The sequence below is a fragment of the Cyprinus carpio genome, chromosome A11 (genome assembly GCF_018340385.1).
Source record: "Cyprinus carpio isolate SPL01 chromosome A11, ASM1834038v1, whole genome shotgun sequence".
NCBI classification, from domain to species: domain Eukaryota; kingdom Metazoa; phylum Chordata; class Actinopteri; order Cypriniformes; family Cyprinidae; genus Cyprinus; species Cyprinus carpio.
In genome coordinates this window covers 7,394,569-7,412,254 of record NC_056582.1, presented here as the reverse complement: position 1 = coordinate 7,412,254, position 17,686 = coordinate 7,394,569, and the positions used below count along the sequence as shown (strand labels likewise).

General features: G+C 35.8%; 2 protein-coding genes across 2 annotated transcripts; both read right to left on the bottom strand.

The window, feature by feature from the left end:
* Positions 1 to 401: 401 nt before the first annotated feature.
* Positions 402 to 12,075, bottom strand: LOC109102913 (ran-binding protein 3-like). Its single transcript, XM_042766109.1, has 17 exons — positions 11,979 to 12,075; positions 8,002 to 8,057; positions 7,878 to 7,914; positions 7,442 to 7,528; positions 7,272 to 7,343; positions 6,852 to 6,914; positions 6,589 to 6,681; positions 5,899 to 6,011; positions 5,203 to 5,307; positions 4,434 to 4,528; positions 4,283 to 4,358; positions 4,068 to 4,176; positions 3,451 to 3,575; positions 3,241 to 3,361; positions 2,156 to 2,298; positions 1,902 to 2,061; positions 402 to 1,757 (listed from the first exon to the last, which is right to left on the bottom strand). The coding sequence occupies exons 1-17, from the start codon at positions 11,998 to 12,000 to the stop codon at positions 1,714 to 1,716; spliced, it is 1,521 nt and encodes a 506-aa protein (XP_042622043.1). The 5' UTR covers positions 12,001 to 12,075; the 3' UTR covers positions 402 to 1,713.
* Positions 12,076 to 12,220: 145 nt separating this feature from the next.
* On the bottom strand, positions 12,221 to 17,467 carry LOC109065208 (cystinosin-like). Its single transcript, XM_019082209.2, has 10 exons — positions 17,100 to 17,467; positions 16,937 to 17,015; positions 16,735 to 16,822; positions 16,146 to 16,249; positions 15,422 to 15,559; positions 15,240 to 15,339; positions 15,025 to 15,144; positions 14,396 to 14,566; positions 12,710 to 12,827; positions 12,221 to 12,610 (listed from the first exon to the last, which is right to left on the bottom strand). Exons 1-10 carry the CDS (start codon positions 17,161 to 17,163, stop codon positions 12,441 to 12,443), a joined length of 1,152 nt encoding a protein of 383 aa, XP_018937754.1. The 5' UTR covers positions 17,164 to 17,467; the 3' UTR covers positions 12,221 to 12,440.
* Positions 17,468 to 17,686: the final 219 nt, after the last annotated feature.

Here is a 17,686-nt window from a genome sequence, read left to right as displayed (position 1 = left end):
ATATATTTTAGAATTGTTTATATTTATAATATAAAATAATATAGTATAACTGCATGTCAATAAGAAACATATGTCTTAACTTTAAACTGGCCAAAATATGATTTCATAATCCATAATAATGCTTCCTCCAGTGAAACTCCTCCCACTTCAAAATCCACAGACATATTTGTTTAAAACTGTTTTCTCTTGTAAGCAGTGCTTGATCTGTGCATATTTCTCTCCTGATTCAGACAAGATGAATTTTTCACTGGAGAAAGCGTTATTATGGATATAAAGTTAAAAATGCCTTAGTGAAGGATTTGTTTCTTACAAACATGCAGCTTTTTACGTCACAAGATATTAACTGATGGACTAATCGAGTGGATTACTTGTGGATTATTGTGATATTTTTATCAGCTGTCTGGACTCTCATATTGACGGCACCCATTCATTGCAGAGAATTCGTATCCGTTCAGATTAAGAAACAAACTCATCTACATGAAAGTACTTGAGGGTGATACATTTTCAGCAAATTTTCATATTTGGCTGAACTATGTCTTTACTGATCCTATTTTAGTGTGAAATACAACCCTGACAGATGTGTCTGTGAGATTTTCCCCAATAGGCCAGTTCTATAGCTCCACAATCACATTTAAAATATGTTGCCCAGTTTTCTTTCTCTCTCTCTCTTTTTTTTTTTTTTTTAAGTCTTTCACTAATCTATGACAAAAACCTCAATAAACAAATATTTAGGTGAAAAACACTATATAGTATTACTGTAGTAACAATACAGAACTCATATTATGATAATTAATGTCATTAACAAGACATTTTGCTATAAAACTTTTGATCCTAAACTATACAATAATAACTTGATTTACAGGACATATTCATAAAAATATACTGTGTGAAAAGGTACTATTGCATTGAAACGGGAGAATAATTTACAATAAGTATTTGTACAATGGTTCCTTTTGTTTGCTAGTTGAGGTCAACCTCACTGCAATGATAAGTAAAAACTGAAACATTTCACCCAAAAATAAAAACTCTTGTTATTGTTTATGCATTAAACAGAATTTTCATTTATAGGTGAATTTTCCTTTAAATAAAGAGACTAAACCAATTTGATATAATATGAATAATAAATGAGGTCCACTTAAAGCTGCAGTGTGAAACTTCTGATTCTAAAATGTTTATAAGACTCCAGATAAGAGCGGTCACATGAACGATCAGCTCTCTTTTAACACTGTACTGATCTACAGCACTATATGAGGAAACTAAATGCCGCTCACACATCACATGACTCAAGTGAAGTCATTCGGAGATCTAAAGAGAGAAAGTGAGGGATCATTTTAACAATGCAGCAGAAACTGAGCAGATCCGTGATGGAAGATGAGATGGGACACACTAACATCTGTGTTTGGTTTCTGTTAACTCTGTGTCCACTCAGCAGGAAATGGAGTAGTTAAGTCACACATTTAGAATGGAAAAGCACAGTTTACTAAAACACTAAGAGCCTCTCTTTTTCATCAATATGATGACATTAAGAGTGTTACGTGTCCAGTCCTGAAGAGGAGTTTTTTTGCTGTTAAAATCCAATAAATAAAACCAGCTGAACACAAGACTACAGTACACCTGAAGGATATTGGAGAATTAAACACCTGCATAGTATTTGAGTGGATCAAAGGGCTGCAGTGAGGCATTGTGGGATAGAAATCAGCAGCAGGCTCACCACTATGTGTCACCTGTGGATGGACACACACCTGCCTCCAGATTACCTGAAATAAATATAAAACTGCTATATAATATCATATAATCATATAATATCACGTCAACAAAAAAATATTTTTGATCTGCACCTTACAAGTGTAGATAACCATCTTTGATGGTAGTTTCCTTTCATACTTTGTATGAAAGATTACCTGGAGCAGGTGTAGCCGATGTGGGGGGCGTGCGGGACTCGTCGTCATCACTGAAGCGGATGGCTGGACGGCCGTCAGACTCCTGTCCGCTGATGCTCCGCAGTGCCAGGATACGATGGTGCAGGGCTGCAAAGAGCTGCGCAGCGTCCTTAGAGCTGGACTGAGAGATGAGATGAGACTGCATGAGACCAACAACAAAACACTGACTGTTCACAGCCTCTAGACTCTGATATAATCATTCAGTGCATTCTTACAGATATGAGGAAGACTTTGACGTCCTGCTCCTCTGTGTCCATGGCTGTTATTCTGAGACTCTTCTCACTGGCTTTATCCACTTGCATCTGAGGCCAAAGCTTAGTGTTGAGGATCACTCGAAGGCTTCCCTGAGTCCGCATGACTGCAAGCCACAAACACACATCAGCTCTCAGTAAACAATACCACTACAGATTTTTCTTACTAAATGAATTACACCCTGTGCTACTTTGCAAATGTGTGGCTGGAAAAGGTGTGTTACACAATTTGCTAAATAAAAGTTATTACAAACTAATGAACTGACCAATATTTGTCCATTTTGAGACTACTGGCATCAGCCACTAACTTCAGCACCCAAGGCTGATTAAACAGAAGTATTAGCACCCCCTTGTGTCAGTTACAAAATCTGCAGACTGTGCTGACTGCAATGAAAATGCACTGTTTTTAAATGAATGTTTTTAATGACTTTTGCATAAATTTGGAGTAAACCGATCATCCATTACCCTTCAGTTGTTGTGCATCTCATTAGCTCACTTAAAATAGTTTTGAAGTAATAGTTCATCCATTAAAAAAACATTTTACAAATTATATTTTTATTCTGCAAGGATTACTGACCTGATCAATGTTACAAATGATTTCTATTTCAAATAACGCACAAAAATATTAAGCAGCACAACGGTTTTCAAAACTGACATTAATCAGAAATGTTTCTTGAGCGTTAAATCAGTATATTAGAATGATTTCTGAAGGATCATGTGACACTGAAGAGTAATAATGCTGAAATTCAGCTTTGCATCACAGCAATAAATTACATTTTAAAATATATTAAAATAGAAAAGAGTTATATTAAACTTTAATAATATTCCACAATATTACTGTTTTTATTTATCATTTATTTATTTATTTTTGATCAAATAAATGCTGCCTTGGTGAACATAAGAGACTTTTCTCAGTAACATTAAAAAATCTTAATGACCCCAAACTATTGTATGGTAGTGTATATCATATGGCTTCAGAATACTTATATTAATGTTAAAGAGTGAAGGTTATACGACCAATGCCTTTTACAACATCAGTAGTGCATTACCCAGTCTGGACTGTAAGGTGCCGTCATCATCGGATGCGATGTCATTGAGCCTGAGCACTCCACATCCTCTCTCCACCCACGACTGAGACGTCATCTCAAACATAAACAACTTACACTGCATCTGAAAACACACGGGACAGAGCAGCATCATCTTCTCGTGAGTTTTTATGAAGCTCGCCTGTATGGATCGGATGTGTGAGCTGCTCTCACCTGCAGCACATTGCTCTCAGACTCCTCTCCTGTCCTGACCTCCACCCGCTCTAATAAACACTTCTGGGGTTTGTGTGCTTCGTGTCGTGCAGCTGACTCCTCCAGAGACTCTTTCATGGTGTTACCTACAGCACATTAACTCATTTTTTAAAAACCACAACATAAACTTCAACGATTTAGTGGCACAAGACAATACTGTTAAAACAATGGTAGAAAATGTAAACAATGGGTGAAACAGGAGTTGTTTATTTGAAAATAGATGTTGGGAAGAGATTAGTGCTGCAAGCTGCTTGTGCGATGATCTGTGTGTGTGTGATGGTTTTTTTTCACAATATGATAGTGTTCCATGTGATAAAACATCTCGTAAGGTTTTATCATATCAATCCACAACAAGAACATTTGTTGCAATGCAAAATAGCCCTGCCCACAGCAAAATCTGCTTGGTCTCAATGTATATTAACAACGTAATGACTTTCTGTCATTTCACACAGTATTTTGCTTTCAGTGTGGATAGAAAACCTATTTGACACTGCAAAGTTCTGCACGTAGTAAGGATGCAGCATTAGTTCAAAACATATTTGTCAGCTCTTATTTGTGATTGGATGTAGAGCACATACTCTTCTCCACAGTTTGATCTTGTGAGGAGGAAATCTGGCTGAACAGGCCCATCTCTGGCTGAGGGTCTCTGCTGCCCCCTGGAGGTTCAGTGCTGAATTTCGGCAGCGCCTGGAAGCATGCAATACTTAAACAAGTCAGGAACTGTCATCTATAACTTTACCAAGCCAAATCATGACAAATATATCAAGGTTTAGAAAATAATTTTTTGTTTTACCATGACACGATCCAACATGTTCTGCCCAAAGACAAACTTCACGCTGTTGGCATTGCTGATATCAGGTTTTTGTGCACTACAAAAAAATTCTGCATGAGAAGATCAGTAAAAATGTCTTTAAAAACAAACATAAACATTTCAATTGCAGTACCTGGAAGTGATATACTGCAAAAAGTAATTAGTTTCTTCTGAATTTTCAGCCAGAAGACAATCGCCACTCTCGGATAAGACACAGCTGTTGACCACCTGCAGCAAATACAGTTATATTCTCAACAAGACAAAACACCAACACAGAAAACACTGAAGAAAAATTCTGAATCTTATCATTTGAACTGATTCATGAAATGAACGGAATTTTTTATCTTACTAAAGTTTAAATAAGAGGTACTATTAAAACATTTGCCTAATGCTTCCATAATCGGAAGTTAAAGGTGCTGTATGTAGGATTGACACCGAGTGGTTGAACTAGGTATTGCAGTCCAAATTCAAAATATTGGAGGTTTTTTTTTTTTTTCACCAGGCCCCTCCTCCTCAGACTTGACACACATGTAGGTTGCCAGATTGACAACACAAACAGGAATGAGTGCACTTGACCATGAATGAAATGAAATACGCTGTGTTTTCCGCCATCTGGCAACCCGGGGTGCTGAATACAATTGGGCAAACTGGCAGTGGGCGGGTTTCACAAACCAAAACAAACACCGACATTACGGCTCAGAACGCACATTTTCAAAGGAGAATAACTGACTGCAGCATTATTTTTCAGATAAATAAGTATGTTAACTTAAATATCTGCAAACATATTTTTATGCTTTAGTAGAGTCAAAATCTTACATACAGCACCTTTAAGGAAAGAATGGGAAACTAAATAAGTAAAAAGTGCATCAAATCATTCCTTCATTTTTATATTGCCAGCAAACCTTTGCTCTGTCCTTCATATTCTGTCCAAACACAAAACTGCCCTCTACTGGGGCAACTTCAGTTTTGTCTTCTGTTTTGTCTTCAAAAGTGCTGTTGTTCTTCACTTAAAAGAAATAACAAAAATGTCATTTAAGTTTAAAAGTGTGTCCAGACTGCTCATATATCCTGTTCACTTTGCTATATTAATGCATCAGAGCTTCAACTAGAAATACTGGGTCAGCCAAACACAACAAAGACATACAGAACAAGATGACAGAGTAATTTCTGGAAGCCACAGCCATGTAAAATATAACTAGACTTGTCTGGCCTTTGGACCAAAGCCCAAGCTGCATTCAAACATGCTTACATTGTTAAATATAATAAACAGAGTTGAAGACACTTAAGCCACACTTCAAGATATATTAATTTATTTGTGTTATATAACAAAATAAACAAAGTGGCATTTGATGAAAAGTATAGCACACATTTGCTTTTTCTTAAGCAAAATGTTCCACAAATAGAAGTTTGGTACATCTGAAATGATAAAAAAAAAAAAAAAAAAAAAAGATATACTGTTTAAAATGAATGTAAAAACATTTGGACACCGGTTGTCAAATCATTACACCGGCATTAATCTATTTCCTCCCAAAGTGCACTTAACAGATTTTAATAGACTTAGACCAATGATTAATATTTTTAGAACAGTGCATTCTTACCAATGACGGGTCATTATCCTGTGAGCCAGCAGCAGGCGTCTCTGAGTTACCTTCACATTCTGCTCCTCCATCAGAGAGTGTTTTTGCTCCGTTTGAACTGCTTTTGCTTGTGTCTGGTGAAACAACAGGCTGCAGCTTTTAGTTGTAGTTCTGCTTCAGCTGATCTATAGGGCCTTTCGCACCGCAGGAACCTTTTCATAGTACCAGAACTAATTGTGGAACTACACACTTTTGGGCGTTTTCGCAGCGCCGGAACTGGGTGCGATTTTAGTTCCGGACTGCCTTTTTCGAGAACCAAATTAGCTCCTACTCAGAAGCAGGGTCTAACCAGCACAACTGGTACTACCCATGACGTAAGTAGACATTGATTGGCCAATGTCGGTGCGAAAGGCCCTTATCTGAGTTGGTGTTCATCAAGTACTCACTAGGGGTGTAATGGTACACATATGTGCAGAACTTATTTTGAAACTAGTTTTATATCTTAATTTTAATGAGTCAATATCAATTCTTAAATCACTTTTTCTATACTCTTTCAGCTGATGCATAAATATAACTTCACTGGACATAATCGCCATTAGCTTTGTGTTCTATTATTTTCGATAAGAAACAAAGTCTCATCGTTCAAATTCTACAATATTTCAAAACCAAGGTACAGAGCGAACAGTCATTTCTATGTCCCCTTGTACTCACTGTTCTGAGGTGGGGATCGGGCCGGAGGGGGCTGCAGCACTGGAGGTCTCAGGATGCTGCGCTGGGCTTCTTTGGGTTTCGGGCTGGGGACACCTGAAACGAGTCAATCAAATAATGATCCTCTCAACCGGCCAGGCCTGGTGACTGAAACACATCCCTCAGGACTTCGTCAGGCCCTCTGAGGGTCTCTTGCACAGAAAGTTCAAATGTTGACTATGGAATCAAGACTGTTAAAAACAGCAGCTGTTTAAACACTGACTCACCGGTGCTCGGTGCCTGACCATGGATAAGAGTTGGGGGCTTCAGGCGAAAGCCCACAGTCTTCTCTCTGGCGAAGAAAAAACAACGGAGAAAACAGCTTCAGTATGAAACCAAATTGTACTTTCTTATTGCACAATCTTGGTCTTGTGCGAAAGTTTGTCTTTGTAAACTTTTAAAATGTAATAACTTGCTCCATCTCAGAAACAACTTTCATTTTCAATTCTGTCAAACACAGACCACTTTTCTCATTCTGATCAATTTCCAATGGATAAAATCCAGTCTTGTTTTTTTTTTTTTTTACTTAATATCATGTTTCACTCATAAATGTCACATTATGAAAGTAAAACAGGTTACAAGGGTCATTTCATATCGACTTACATAATATGTGATTTGGTACAAATTTGAAGCACATAGAGTCTCACCAGGTTCTGAGTCTGAGTTTCCGGTTGGTGACGGGCAGAAACTGGATGGCATGAAAACATTATTCTTAGAAACTGTATAACGGAGAAGAAAGTGTGTCAAGAAACCAGGCTAAACAGAAGAAGCCCGTAATGTGCTATGAAGACCTGTAATTATTGTCCGGGTGGATTACCGGTATGAGATGGTGGGAACTGCGTAAATGGTGATCTTCTTCCTCTTTTGGCAGCAGGACTGTAACCGCCGTCTTCTTTATCAGAGTCTAGGCAGAAACAGAAGGGAAACCAGAAAAAGAAAAATTAAATATAAAATACATGTATACATGAATTCTTCACACAGGACTCTTGGTATGCATTTCCAAGACATTTTTCACAAAAAAAAAAAAAAAAAACGTTTATTATTATTATTATTATATTTTTTTTTTACAAAAAGAAAACAAAGCCTGTTTATTTGATTTTAAGTCTCTGTAATAACATTTTTATGACATTTTAGCACTCTCCCTCTTTAAACATGAGATAAATTATAGCAATATGGCCACTTCCAAATATTTATTTATGAAATTAATCCTTTCAATAATATTGTCTGTTGACTGCAAAAAGACTGACGCTCACCCTCTCCATCCTCTGTGCTGGATCCCTCTGCTGACCTCTGAAGACAAAACAAAAAAAAAAAATCTGTTTTAAGACCAGTACTGAATCATGAGTCATACAGTATGAAAGGAAGCGCTGGTCTTACCTTTTGTGCTTTATCTTTCTGAAACACAAACACTGGAGGAGCAACATCGGGTTTCTCTGCAAGATGAAAAACAAGATATTGATTTGGTGTTGTTAAGTGGAAATAATTTAATTGCTTTCTGTTCTACAACATGCTATTACAGCATCTCATGTACCCTTGGCAGAGAAAATGAATCCAAAACAGCAGATAAAGTGTGAGAAATGTTAATTTGATTATATACATTTATATACAGTATATTATTATTTAAAAATAGAATTCACTCAAACTGAAAAGCATCGATAAAAATAGTTTATAATAATTAAAAACTGACTATTGTGCCCAAATGTGTGATTTGTATATTTATTATGACTGTCAATTTAAAGGGGACATCAGATTCACCCTACAATGATAAAAATCTCTTCACTCCTTTTTTTAATCCCCAGAAAACCCTAAGCATTCTCAAATATCATGCAGTTTTGATTTTTTGAGTTCAAGACCCATTTTGGATGGTAATGCCACCGAATACACAAAAAACTAAAGAGAGGGGCGGGGTCAGCAGTAGCTTATTATAATTTAAAGAGACATGCATTGAAATGAGTCGCTGTGAACAGAGTTGTTGTTATTTTACACACTCACTGAGAAATTGTAACCAAAGAATGTTCCAAACATTTCATGAAGACCCTAAAGAATCATACAAAGGTGTGGAAAATGGGCATCTGATGTCCCCTTTAAAGAGCAGGTCATAATCTGAGTGTCCGCATCACGCGAGGTTGATGACTCAGAAGAAAGGGCAGAAAGCGAAACAGTTTACGCTCTGAAGGGAGTAGATAGGGATTTAGGCACGTAGCCCATCTCGGCTGGAGAATGATGCTGCAGTCACCGGGTCCAAAGCGAATACAATCGCTGTACACAGAAAACACATGTAAATCCCCTATGCGCTCAGCCAGAGCGAGGGCAAAAAGGAGTGCAGTTTTGAGAGATAGCTCCTTCATAGCAACAGATGCTAAAGGCTCAAATGGTGGTTGTGAAAGAACTCTTAACACCACCTGAAGGTCCCAGGGTGGGGCTGAAGACGGACGCGGGGGATGCAATCTCCTCGCCCCCTTAAGAAATCTCACCACCAGCGTATGTCTACCGATCGATTGCACACCCAGCGGGGAACGAAACAAGGCAATAGCGGACACATAGACTTTCAGAGTTGATGGCACAGATCCACTATCCAGCATGTACTGTAGAAAACGCAGAACATCCGACAGGGTGCAAGAGGATATGAGCATCAATGCACCATTTCACAAACACTCCCCATTTATCCCCAATTAATCCTGGTCCCTCATCATCTGACATGTCACACTATATATTCCTAAACCCTGGGTTACTGTTATTATTTCCATACTTGCAGTGTCAACAGTCATGGCCAGGTAAACAAATTCACATTTGGTTTTCAGCCACTGAAAATGGGTAATATTCAACAATCTGGACACAAAGCTGCACCGAGATCCATCCTTAAAAATGAAGATTCCAAAAGAAAAGTTTATAAAGAACCACAATTAAAAAGGATATTAAGAGATCTTTAAAACCTCTTGAGCTACAGACGAGAACACTTCAAAAAAAGGAAAAAAAATGTTCTATGCAATTGTTTTGATAGAGGAAAACAATATACATTTCTAGTTTTAACATTATTTGTTCTCCAGACATTCCTGTTTAAAAGATTCATATCACACCACATTTGGTTTTTGTCCACTGAATATGTGTACAATTTAACAATTTACTCCTGGAACCATATTGAGATTCCAATATTGCTGAAATAATATAATGATGCTGCAGTCTTTCTGAAGTCATTTTCACCCTCCTGTAATTTGGCTCTGAATCTCACGTGTTATTTTGATGCCCCTCTACAAAACAGTGGATTACTTCGTAAATATACAACCATATTTTTCATATTTTGGTTTCAATGCAATACATTTATCTTTCTTCAGAAAAAATATAAACAAAATAAAAAATTTGAGGCAGGGACCTTTGGTTGAGTTGACACGGAATGACCCTTCAGTGAATAATGACTTTAAATTGTTTGTTTCTCATTCATAGTAGGACGGGCTACATTTTATGGTAATTTTAAGTCATTTTTGTGTTCCCAAGAATACAAACAGTCCATTGGTGTTGTTTTCAAAATACCTACATTACTACAAGAATATAACAGATTGGATTTCTTTTAAATGTATGTTTATGCGTGGACATTTTAACAATTTAATAAAAATAATTTACTGAAAATAAATGTTTACTTTTTTAAGATATATTTACACATTTTACAGGAACAGGGGAAGACAAAAAGACAAGGTAAAATATGTAACCGTAAGCAGATTCACTGAGGTATTTTTTCCCATCAAAGAAAAAAAAACTATTTATTTGTGCAATACAATACAATCCTAAATACACAATTCTACAGTGTATTGGCCAAGCAATACAGAATTAGAATAATAATTGTTTAATTTTTAATTAAACTGTTTTATAACTAAAAAAAAAATAAGGAAAAATATACATGGGTCAAAGACGAAAAAGTGTTTAAGCATAAAAAAAAAAGTGTAATACTGCTTTAAACTGTTGTAGTTTTTCCCCAAAAAAATGCAAAAAAGTTTTCTGTTTTATTTAATTGCAGTTTTGTTTTTGTTTTTCTGAGCAAAAAATAAATATCATACATTTTCCCCTGATTTACAGAAGACACCCAGTAAAATGTCATTCAGTGTAACAGTCTTGTCAGGCATATTTACAACAAAAATCAATTTATGACATATTAAAAGACTAATTACCTTCACCCCAAATACTAATAAGTTGTAATTTTACACTTTTAACATTTGTCACTATCCTAGGTTTCGCCCATTTGTCAGTAAGAATTTTTTTACTAATTTAAAACACAATAAAATCTAGTATGCTCCATTATTCTTTTAGATATTTTAATATGTACACGTCAGAATAAGCATGTTGTTTGAATTTTTGCATAAATATGTGTGTTACACTGAATGACAATGTAACATTATTTCAACCAAATTTTGACATTTTATTCTCCAAAAACTTATTTGAAACCTTAAAAGTAGACATTTTACTTACATTTAATGTGCTTTCTATGGACGCAAAATCACTTTTGTACATTTCTTTTGATGCGGACATCTTAACGTCTTTGACCCACATACACATATAGAATATACATACAAAGCTTTACTTAATTTGGTGTTCCTGGTCAAAAATGACCAACTTTTTAAAATCTTGTAAATCTCTCATTATGACATATTGTTACCAAATCTTGGATTCAATCGTTTTATCTTCATTTATTTATTTATTTTCCCCTTCAGCAGGTTTTGTATTTCATTTCGGAACTGACTGATCGTAAACCTTCTTGATCTGAGCTTATGAACCTCAGTGTTTCCAATGCGAGTCCGTGTTGCGTCTCACTCTGCGCCTGTATTCACCCTACATTACAACAACATGAACTAATGATTTTAGAAAGTGTGTTTTCAGTAAAGATCAGAAGACGGTGCTCCAGTGGTTCAGAAAAGCAACCTTCCTGAGTATTTGCTGTTCTGGAATGAGAAACTGCACCTAAACTCGCTGCACATACTGATTGAGCACATTATAATTCCTCTTAACGCCACAAAATAACACGTTAAAGTGACACCTCCACTCAGAAATAACTGCCTACACACTTACGAAAATAGCAGGAATTTACAAGACTGCATAAAACCAGAAATAAATATGTCTGTAAATGGCGAACACGCTTCTGTTAGAGAATGTAAATAAACACACGAGTATGTAAACATTAGTTCTGTCTCTGACTGAGGCCGGTGCGTTTAAATGCTACGATAACATTGCAGAATTAAATCACCTGAGCTAAGCAAACACTCGGTCTGTCAACCCCAAACTGTCTCACAAAGCATAACACGATTCATTAGCTAACAAAAAGGCACAGAAAGAGATAAACTGGCATTTCATGCACAAGCATCTCTTACCCTCATCTGTCACCTCCGCCATCTTTCTTCCACCGTCTAACCATGATCCTTTGCGCTCTGCTGTGACGCCACAGCGGAGACAACTGCGCCGCGTGGGAGATGTTGGCGTATTTTATTTTAAATGCGTTAGTTTTCTGGTCAGAACGCAGTACTGAGGAATCGTCTCGCGTAGTTTATCTCACAGCCACCAGAATGCAGTGTAAAACGTGAAGTATGGACAAAACAGGCAGACACAAACATGCTTTTTTGAAGTATTGCATTCATTTTATTACAGTACAGCTTCAGTAATTTACCTGAGACGGCAACAATTTACTGAAATCTGAAAAATAATTACAAATATGTAGACTAATTCATATGAAACTAGTGCTTATTTGAGTTCAAAATACATGTCACATTTGTAACTCGATAGATAGAAGATAGAAAAGATAGAAAAGTCCATATGAAATCTTTATATTGCTGCGGTCATGTTTTAACACTGGTTTGTTCGTCATTCTGATCATTTAAATCACGATACATTAGCTCTCTGTTCCTATACAGACAATAATGCTGTATGATGAACACGACGTCAAAGAATATGGACAGTACGCCCAATCCAAACTTTGTGGGGTCTCCAAATATAAACTTCCATTTATCTGTCAAGGAAACACAAAAATGAAAACCAATGTTTGTGTGCATTCTAACATCTTTTAAGTGTTGGCGTGTAGGAAACGAAAGGGTTTGCGCGGTCTCACCGTTGTTGTAGGCCTCAAGGAACATTTGGAGTAAACTGAAGCTGCCCCCTGTGAAGTCCAGCAGCACATTCCCGATGCTCCATCCCTCTGTGCTCTGCCTGCGGTAGTTCATATAAGCCTACCACAACATCCAGAATTAATGAACTATGTAAAATACGCCACACAATATATATATATATATATATATATATATATATATATATATATATATATATATATATATATATATATATATATTTTTTTTTTTTTTTTTTTTTTTTTTTAAATGGGGGGGAATTGGAACCAGATGTAGTGAGAATGTCAAGAATATGTAAACAAACGATGATTAAGTTGTAATTATTTTAAATTACTTTAAATGAAAGTTAAATGAAAAACAGACACACATGCAGGTGGCCATAAGTTTGGAATAATCAAGATTTTTTAATGTTTTAAAAAGAAGTAATTTATTTGGGGGGAAAATGGTCAAATTCAAAAACAGTAAGAACTGTAACATTATGAAATGTTACAACTGTTTTCTATTTGAATCTATTTTTTCAATATAATGTATTCCTGTGATGGCAAAGCGTCATTTTCAGCTTCACCCTGATGATAATAAGAAATGTTTCTTCAGAATCAGCATATTAGAAAGATTTCTGAAGGATCATGTGACACTGAAGACCGGAGTTATGATGCTGAAAATTCAGCTTTTAAATTAATTTAAATAAAAAAAAATGTATTGAAATATTTCTGTGTACTGGGTTTTTCATCAAACAAATGCAGCCTCAATAAGCATAAAAAACTTCTTTCAAAAACATTAAAAATCGTGATTATTCCAAACTTTTGGCCACCAGTCAATATTACAAAAACATGAATATATATATATATATATATATATATATATATATATATATATATATATATATATATATATATATATATATATATATATATAGTTGAATTATTTTTCCTATGCACCATTAACAATTTCTAACATTTACCCCTAAAACATGTTATACAAGTTATGTTCCTCCAATATTCAATCACAAAACAAATCTAAGCTTCGGGACGCTTAAGACATTAGGAGGGTTACTTTTATTGCAATTCATTTGAAACTCTTTCTCAATCTAGAGTTACAAGCCACAACTATAACCAAGTGTACAGGACTGTTAAAAAGAGGAAGTGGGAAACCTCTGTTTAGCATTTCCGTGCACTGCATCGAAGCCTGCTGCGCTGCTCTATGAAATATCATTATTTTTAAACAGATCACTCAAGAATGAAAAATTCAGTCATCACTTACTCACCCTCATATCATTACAAATCATCACGGCTTTCTTTCTTCCACTGAATACAAACTCCCATGGCTCTCAAATTTCTTTCACACATGTGGATATTCAAAAATGGTGGCTAAAGACATCATTCTCATGAGTGAAGAAAAAAAAAAACTGAGTGTTTTCAACTGAAAGCAAGAGATCTGAGAGCTACAATGGATGGCGAACATTATGGATATAATGCAAAGTAGTTTTTGGAGTTCAACAGCCCCAGTTCTCATGCACGGAAAATATCTGATAAACATTTCCTTTTGGATTTCATTGGAAGGAGGAAGGATTTTTGAGTTTGAAATGACATCATGGTGCATAAGTGATGACAGAATTTTATTTTTGGGTGCATTTCTTAAACCTTTTGTCATGTGAGATGGGAGAGTTGTACCTGAGGGATGTACTTCACAAGTGTGACACCCAGTTTAATGTAAGAGAAATAGTAGAGATAATCCAGCCAGGAGATCTTCTGTGCCACAGCAACAAATAGAGAAACAAACGCAAAGGTCCAGCCAATCACTAATAACCCAATGGCCACTTTGGAAACCTTTTGCCCTCCTCTCTATATAAATAAAAAATAAAACTTTTGTTATTTTATTTGTTTGTTAGTTATACATTACTATATACTACCAATACAAAGTTTGGGGTCAGTAAGAGTTTTTTAATGTTTTTAAAACATGTTTTTTTTTATGCTCACCAAGGCTGCATTTATTTGACGAAAACCATTAATTTAGAGAAATATTATTAGAAATTTAAATAACCGTTTTCTATTTTTTAATATATTAAAGTGTAATTTATTTTTGTGATGCAAAGCTGAATTTTCTGCATCATTACTCAAGTCTTTTCTTATGAATTTTTAATGTAAAATCATTGTTTAATTACTGAATTCTTATTAAATAAAAAATAAAAAAATCTTATTGACCCCAAACTCTTGAACAGATGTGTGTGTTAATAAAATGTGTGTTAATTAATATATCATTATTACTCATGCAGTTTATACAGTATTGCTATAACGTTTACCTCATAGATGGCACACTGGCAGACATAGACGAGGGTGAGAAGTACTGCATGAAGACTGAAGAAGACATCATTGGCATCGACAGGAATGACCCCATTCGGATCTTTCTTTAAGAACTCCTCCTGTAGATGCACCATTTATCATCAAGTTAAAAGATTGTTGCAGATGACTGGACTAAATAATTACAAGCTGAAAGCTGTCAAGTGCACACACACACCTGTATATACGTCACCCAGAACAGGCCAACATTGAACACACTGTAAGCAATGAATCCAGTCAGGTTGAGGGCGAGGAAATCAAAACTGAGGCCTACCACACTGAATGAAACAAAAAAAACACACACATTAATCATCAGCTCTAAAGTCTCTAAATCCTTGATTCTCAAAAATCTTCTTGTACCTGCGTCGTTTCCAGTTCTCATACGCCTGTGGGTAGAATGACACAGACCAGGCCAGGAAGTAAATCCAGCCAATGATTTGGTTGATGATGAAAAGAACATTGCTTCTGACGATCAGGAATCTGATTCGCGTCTCTAAGCTGGAAAAAGAGAATCCCCTCTAACGGTAATTTTCATGGTGTTTTTGTTAACATACATCTACTGTACAATAAATAGGACAGTACAAAAACACTGTACTTTATAACTGTTTAGTCAACTGTTTGGTTCCTCATATTTTTCAAAATATCTTCTTTTGTGTTCAGCAGAATTAAGAAACTCATACAGGTTTGGAACAACTTGAAGGTGAGTAAATGATGACAGATTTTTCATTTTTGGGTGAACTATCCCTTTAAATGTATTGGCATAGTGCTTTTAACAATAAGTACAGTTCACCCATCACTCAGCGGCCCACATGCACCAGCTGAAATCCCCTAAATTAAGGAACTAAATAAATAAAACTGGTTTTGCAAGATACTGATGCAAATGTGTCCCAGTCTGGTCATAATGCATCCGCACATTTTGTTTCAATAATAAAATAATCTTTATAAAGAACGCCTGTGTGATAAACAGAATCTAAGCTGAAGAGTTCTTGAGAAAACCAATAGGAAGCTATAAGAGTTTATACCATTTTTTTGTCCAGTACTGTTTAATTGGTGACAGATTAAGATGATTTAGCATACAACGCACCTTTTTATGTGAGTGTTATTGCTGGAAAGGTAAGCAGTCACCTGACCAACCCCTTTAGCCTCCACTTCGAAAGATACAGATATGTTTCCTGCCGGCACGACAACCTGTGCAACATGACAGAGGACAAAAAACAAAGCTATTTAACATTGCTTAAGTTAATATAATTATTCATGAACAGTTCCGCTCAAAAATAATCCCGATGCAGGCTATAGATTGGATATGGACGACACAGATATGGAAATTTTAATACACATATGAAATGTATTCACGATGCCTGATATTATTGTTTTAGAATTTATAAATAAGATTTACACTTAAGCTTCGATACAGAATTTGACATGATCCGTATGAAAGCAAGTATTAAAACATTACACACAGTAGGAAAGTAACTTGTAACCACAGGAAGCTATTCTGTTTGAACATGCAAAATAAAACAATAATTTACTAGTTATTTGCTAGTGTACTAGTTTCTATCAGAGTGAACTGTAATAACAACAAAATCTTTGCACTCAACATTAAATTTTGAATATGATTAAGACAGGCAGGTGCATTAAAATCTACACTGAAACACTGAAATAAGTGCACATACCTCATCAGGCAGAAGAACTACTGAAGAGACATTTCTTGATTTATATGTGATATTGAAATAAACCGCTACAGATGTGTTCAGCGGTGAACTGTGAACGTAAACACGCAAAAGCCACATTAAATAAATGACTTCCCAAAACATATACTTAATATTTCCTCACAGATAGTAGTGTGAATAGTCAAATCATGGCTTACAGTCGTACCTCAGTGTAATGGTGAGGTTTTCTGCAGATTGTTCCTGTAGATTCACTGTCGCTGGAGCCTTGATGGTCACTTCTGCGTCTGTAAATATAGTGATATTAACTTTTCTTTATTCTTCTCTGTGTAATCTCTTATTTTTGTATATTTAAAAAACATTATATTTACCAGCAAACGCTGAGCTCGCGCAGACAGACAGCGTTACGAGAAACAGCAAGACAGTCTTCTTCATCTTGACATTATATTTATAATCTTACACGAGTGTAACTATTAATATTCATTCACGTGCTCGCGTTAAAACTTAAGCGAAAACCCGCTGAGTAGTGCTTGAAAGACAAATCTGATTAAGCAACGTTACAGACCATCATTCATTACATTAAAAGTAAAAAAGAAAAAAAAAAGGGAAGAAGCAGAAGGGTCAAATGCACGTGAAGCGTGGAACAGGTCTTTTGTGACAGGGGTGGATGTTTATCAGTCTCTAGTTCCGCATTCGGCATTTTAGATCACGTGACGCGGGTCAGCTGACTTCAGCTCGCCTCATTAACTTTAGGAGCGTCCAAAAAAAGCTTGTGCGTGTCCAGATCCAACACATCGCTTCGATCTCTTCATTTTCATTTTCTTTGAGGTTAAGGTTTATGAAAACTTATTTTGTAAACTCATCTTAAAGATTTTGTGGAAAATGTAGGCCTATCTGCAGGTAGATGGTGTTTGGCAACCCCTTGCATTTTTCAGTCAGCAGCTCCGCCCAAATGAGC

Excerpts from the sequence above, each read along its gene's own strand:
- LOC109065208 (XM_019082209.2), bottom strand. The coding sequence starts at position 17,163 with ATGAAGAAGACTGTCTTGCTGTTTCTCGTAACGCTGTCTGTCTGCGCG. Across the intron at positions 15,145-15,239 it reads TCTGGGTGACGTATATACAG|GAGGAGTTCTTAAAGAAAGA; the intron begins GTGTGTGTGTGC and ends GTGCATCTACAG. Across the intron at positions 12,611-12,709 it reads CCTTGAGGCCTACAACAACG|ATAAATGGAAGTTTATATTT; the intron begins GTGAGACCGCGC and ends TTTCCTTGACAG.
- LOC109102913 (XM_042766109.1), bottom strand. The coding sequence starts at position 12,000 with ATGGCGGAGGTGACAGATGAGG. Across the intron at positions 4,177-4,282 it reads ACATGTTGGATCGTGTCATG|GCGCTGCCGAAATTCAGCAC; the intron begins GTAAAACAAAAA and ends GCATGCTTCCAG. Across the intron at positions 2,062-2,155 it reads TCAAAGTCTTCCTCATATCT|TCCAGCTCTAAGGACGCTGC; the intron begins GTAAGAATGCAC and ends CTCATCTCTCAG.